The sequence below is a fragment of the Sphaeroforma arctica genome, assembly GCF_001186125.1.
Source record: "Sphaeroforma arctica JP610 unplaced genomic scaffold supercont1.923, whole genome shotgun sequence".
Classification (NCBI taxonomy): Eukaryota; class Ichthyosporea; order Ichthyophonida; genus Sphaeroforma; species Sphaeroforma arctica.
The window spans coordinates 4,906-11,032 of record NW_014039635.1 but is presented as its reverse complement, the minus strand read 5'-3'; the positions used below and the strand labels follow the sequence as shown (position 1 = coordinate 11,032).

At 43.3% G+C, this 6,127-nt stretch overlaps 1 protein-coding gene across 1 annotated transcript; it reads right to left on the bottom strand.

Annotated features, from left to right (window-relative positions):
- Nucleotides 1-1,155: 1,155 nt before the first annotated feature.
- On the bottom strand, nucleotides 1,156-1,416 carry SARC_09270 (hypothetical protein; the record flags this gene model as incomplete). Its single annotated transcript, XM_014296719.1, has 1 exon — nucleotides 1,156-1,416. One exon carries the CDS (start codon nucleotides 1,414-1,416, stop codon nucleotides 1,156-1,158), a length of 261 nt encoding a protein of 86 aa, XP_014152194.1.
- Between the last annotated feature and the right edge of the window lie 4,711 nt (nucleotides 1,417-6,127).

Sequence of the window (6,127 nt, the reverse complement as noted above, 5' to 3'; positions counted from 1 at the left end):
TATATATATATGCAGTGAGCACGTCTTGAGGTAAAGATATCGACACTAAAGGTTTAATATAGTTCATACACAGAGTATATTACTAGTGGTGTAGCGTGTGGCCTTTTCTGCGGCACACATACAAAAAGTTGTCTTTCCTAAGTGTCCCTCACGTGAGACCCCAAATGATTATTAATGTCACATAAATTGATGAATGGTCTGGTCTGCCCAAATGTTGGCGCAGGTCTGGGCCGGACAGACTAAATTATGAACTCTAGGGTTCAGTCCAAAATCAAGCACAACCCCTTTGCTACGGTTTCATGTCATGACCCCCTGTATGACTGCTATCGTAGCTTCACTGTGTCCGAGCACTGTCGCTTAGTGAACAATACTCCAGTATAAGTCTAAAGAGAACATAAAGAAGGAAAAAGGTCCATCTATGCCAACCATCTGTGTACACGCGAGGGAAGCTTACTCTCCAAATCCCACGGTTGAAGGAGGAGTTCGGTAACTCTAACCTAAACCTCTGAGGATTGTAATCACTAGCGTAAAGCTAACTACGATCTCAATGACGCGCCGGTAACTCCGCTCCGTCCGCCGACAACTACAACTCTCTCTAGCTCGAAGACGGCTACCGCAATACTTCGCCGACTGCGCAAATGCAAAACATTTCTCCACCTTACGCTTGAAGCGTGCGCACTTGTCCTCATCCAAGAATATGCGCTTCAAAAGCGTGGCATACTGCTTATGAAGTACATGATTCGCCCAAGATCTTGGGACCAGAGCCATGTAACAATCCAGATCCGCCTCATCGCACCACATTTGCCAGCCGCCCCCACACCAAAATCATGGCGCTAGACCACGTTTGTGCCTTCTTAGTGCACCTTAGGTAATTTCCGATCGCCTGTTTGAATCCATCCGTTATTTCGCAGAACAGAGAATTATACAACAACCATTCCGCAAATGGACCATTCAGTCGATACCGAACTGTTGTCCAAGCATTCGCTTATTTCGAGAGCTATCGGATGTGGGGCTTAAATTCAGTTCGCAAAAATTTGCAATGAGAGCCGTCTGCCATCGTCGCTACATGAGTGAGTGATGTCTGCTTCGATATTACCTTCGCTGTCGCAACCTATACGATACCTGAGAACCCACCGGAAGCAATGGCACATCTTCTCACTTGATGTTGGCGCGACTTTGCTGCTTCAGCTGAGACCTAGTGCCCTTCTCAGATTCCAACAGCGACAGTACCCTGTCCCGCAGCTCCAACCACTTCTGACCGTTGAAGTTTCTGCCCGTCATGTGCAAGCACGGGCAAACCTCTGAGACTGAGTTTCGCGTGGCATTGTACACCCGCAACATCTCGTAGACTAGATTCAACCACGCGTACGAGGAGTCATCCACTACTTCGAACTCCCTGCACAACCAGTTCTTCATCGTCCTGACTAGGGTTACTCGTGAACCAGTGCGGATCAATACTATGTGGCTCGCATAATGTCATCACATTCCCGTTCTGGAACTTCTTATCCGCGTCAAGAACTAAACGCGCTGGAGAACCCTACGTCAGTGCTTGTTCTTCCACTGACGGACCATCTGCGTTTGGATCAAGGACTCGCAAACACCATGCGAATCTGCGTGTCCACTGCTAGCAGCACCTTGGACTGACCGTTCACCATGTCGAAATCAATGAAGACTATGCTAATCTCACGCATGGCATTCTCAGGACGACGTGCCAGCAGCAGCAAACCCTTATCCACCCTTTCCCCTCTCGGACGAGGAACGGCATTTACTGTATCCTCTTACACCATGCAAGAAACCACAGCATCTTCATATTATGCTGTCACCGTAGCTAACATCTCGAAGATAGAGCGCTTAGCTCCCAATCTTTCCCAAAGGTCCTTGCGCGAGTTGTGCAGCCTGTAAGGACTCATGTGGCATACCAGCGCTATAAACTCTGGTGCAGGCATGGGCACACGCCCATGCTCTAGGAATATTCCATCTGATAGATAGATAACCTACAGGTCAGCCAAACAAGGCGGAACAATCTCCTCAAGCCACTTCGCTTCAGGAGTATACGAACAAACCAACATGATCGTTGCCTTGTCCCTCCTGTTCCTAGTGATCACCTTGTCTAGGTCCAAAAACTTCGGATTGAAGTACCACCTGGTGTGCAGTAAAAGGGGTTCATCCAATAGTTGGCCGGGCGCGTTAGACCTTCCGCATCAAACGGGCTAAACATCTCATAGACCTTGGTAAACCAACTCTTGCCTGGCGCATTTGATTCAGTCTTAGGCTCCACAGCCACCAGATCATTCCAAGGGACCCGCTCTTCCACCGGCGCTGCCCGCACCTGCATTATGGAATCAATGTGATACCTCAGACACAATTACCCATCGGTCACAGGATTCAACTCCCGGTATGTGCTTGAGTACTATGTCAGATATCTTTCAGCACCTGCGCACACCAGGCCATCCTTCTGCCCTTACCGCAGAGTCGTTAAAGAGCGGATCCATTTTCAGCATCTTAACCAGTGACTCATGATCTGTGAAGATCGCGAGCGGATAATGGGTCTTCCTGACAACGCGCCATGATCTGTGGAAATTATACACAAAGGCCAAAGCCTCCTTGTTCGTGATTGACAACCTGACTGGGCCGGGCTAGCTTTTGAACCGAGCACAGTTTCTTCTCGCGCCCAGTACATGTCTCCCCATCTGCGTACCGATAGTCACGCGCTGCCGAGTTGGAAAGCAGTGCCTATCTTTGAGTGTAACCCTTGTCAGATACCAAGAGATGTCGGATGAAATATTGGTGTGTGCAGAGCCAGCCGAAGATGAGAATCTGAACGACGAACCGAAGGCGGTGACCGAGGCGGTGGCTAGCACAGGATCAGCCCATATGTGCAATCTGAACATGACGATAGTGATTGGGTCGATATGTCCAGAATATCAGGGCCAACATGGGGCCTGCCAACGACGGCAATCCATGTACAGATACTGGGGGCACGTTGTTACCCAAGATTAACCGTAGTGTGGAGGGTCACAGTCTGCTGAGGTGCAGAGGATGGATGGGTCGTTGGATGTGCTATTTATTTACAAGTTGTACTATATTCAATCGTAAATAAATTGAGTTTTATTTGTGGTAAAGCTTCAAAATTTGTGTCATAAAAAGCCTTGAATTTTTCTTTAAATTGACATAGACCTTAAGTTGAGGTGGCTCAAAAACCAATAACTTTTGGTAGCATAATGCAGTGAAAGCTTTGTATTTATTGCTATACAGTAAGCTGTACGTATGCAAGATGTTACACCCACCTTTACACATGAACTAGTTTGATAGCTCTACGTGTTCGTATTTATATTGTGAACATTTTGGTATACCTTGACATTTGGAACTTGTGCTCAAAATCCCACCATGTTTTTCTTACATTTTTGATAGTCTGTGTTTCACATGGCACTCAGTATAGAGTGTCTCCTGTGATGTAGAAACATAATAAGTAGTCCTTCGAGAACTTTTGAGGAATGATAGTCTAGCATACAAATCTTCGTTGTATCGCATAGGTTGTAAATGAATCTTCACACGGTGAACTCGGGGTTTTATTTCGTATTTCAGGCACCAGTATTTTTGGTCAACTTGCCAGTTTGCAATTAATAGCATCTCCGTCGGCGCTCCTGGCTACCATTGTGTAAATGTATCAGCTAATACAACGCCTAGTGGCACGAGACTGGCTCAAGGAATAGCACCAGATGGTACTGTAAGGAATGGAACGTTAAATACAAACCGTCACTTTAGTACAACAACTTTAGTCGCCCCCCCCCCCCCCCCCCCCTTCCCTCCAAGCCAACACCCATACCACCCCGCACCACACAAAAACCGCACGATGTACGAACAAACATCGCATTATAGATAAAAGTGTACAGGGTATATATGCAACAAACTGGTAGCTGCTAATATTCTTCGACTATCACAAATGAAGAAGTGAGACATCGACGCAAATTCTACGTATGGTTGGCGTTGCGCGTACTTTTACCGTATACGTCTAGCAATTCCTTGACCAGTAGTAATTGGTAATCTGGTACAGTCTAAAGGTTATCGTACAAAGATTTACTGGCGCACACCGAATTTGTACGGGAGAGATCCATATCAAAATCATCGATGCGTAACTCTATGATCTGATAAAGTGTGCTTTTTCCATAGATATGGAATTACTGCGAAATTAATGTTAATATATACTGCCGATCGCCCCTTGTTATAGTAATCATAATAAACTACAGATAACGAATCTGGTATCCTTTAGCATCAGCGAGTCTGTACATTTGTTCTTCTTCCCTGTGATCGGTGACATATGTAGCAGAACAGATACCAAAGTATTGTGCATCTTGAATGCAAGTAGATAGTAGCCGATCTTACCGGGTACGGCCTTCCCATCGTAGTTGGATTAATCTTTGTTATGTTTCCACTCCAAATAAGGGGTTATCCTCCATTTGATTCTTAATTAACTATATCTCAACGTTCTCCCTCCTTAGAGAGGGAGACGTTGTTCATTTATTAGCAATTGTAAAATTCATGACTCTAATTATGAGTCATAAGTCATGTGCTGTAATAGTCAGCAAAAACTAAGTTTATCAGATTTTTCTGATAAACTATAAAAACTGTAATAAAGCTAAAATAAACCTAAGTACTTGTATTCTGCCCACATCTGTCAGATGCCACGTTTTTTTGGCAATGAACATATCATACAACCCAAACGTAAGTAGGTCGTACAAAACTCGTAGAACCGAGAATCCACTATCCATAATACAATCTTTCAAACTATTGTACTGTAGACATAGAGAATGCTTGATAATAAAGTCTTACCTTAGGTTCTCATAAATCTATTCGGAAGATCACATTGGTTTGAAGGCAGGCAATAGTCTTCCATTCATTGTCGTCCTGTTTAGGTTTGCGTGGGCAATGAATCTATGTGTACCCCGCACGAATATCCCATGACATCATAATCTCGTTTATACATTCCTTTTCACTGCATAGAAAGTGTCGATCCATGTTCTTTTTCCATGCTTCCATTCTTTCTCTCTTGTAATATCCCTTATTATTGCGTTCTTGTTCCGTTACTGGTGGCATTCCCAACTGAGAGTTCTTTCAAACATCTCCATATCTTGGTCTATTCGTATACAGCCCTAGGTATGGTAATAGAAAAAGGGACCACTTGGCGGTTTTCAAAGAGCACTATTACATATCAACCAAGGTAACTGGTGACATATTTAAAACTCTTCATAAATAATTTAATAGCACACGTCCCAGTTGTAGATGCGACGGACCAAAATTTGAGGTGAACGACTTTAGAATAGGAAAAATATCTTAGTCGAATAGATAAGTATATACAACATGCAGGACACAAATACAAACTACGAAGCACCCACATGGATACATATGGTAGGAAAGCATGACAATTTGCAGAGATGTACACGGACATATACATACAATGAGGTATAGTGATATAATCATGCGTTATCTGATCACTCACATCTACGATTGCACTATAAATTTGTTTGTTCACATATAGTTCTACCAATATATTCGTTGACATGTTGACTACACTTGAGAGACTAATCAATAGTTGGCCCACAAGTTACGCAGCTCCATGTATATAAATGGCAGCTATTATACATTATTTTCAATATATGCATTTACACCGAAAGAAGTATACACACATGAGAACATACTTTCGTAGATACAAACAAAGGTATGATCAGCACAATCTTGCGCCATGCACATACATTACAGAAATTTAAATACTATCATGATAGATAATCTATGCAGCAATTAACCATGATATGAGGTATTCTGTAATATAAAACAATGTACATTTATATGATCACTTGCAGGCAGATTAAGTTAGTAATTCACATGCATATATCGCACACAAACACAGCGGCTAGATTGAATGTGTGAAAAGATATAGTTGCTAATTAAATCTATCAAAGAACAGCTCAAAAACCAATACCGGGAAATGCGTCAATTCAAATGCCTGTGGATTGAACTCGTTGAATCGAGTGAATATTCAAATGCGCGAAGGTCAGCTGGTGTACGACAATCGAAAATGACATTTGAAAGGACACTAGATGAATACTTCGAAGCGTTGTGAATACAAACA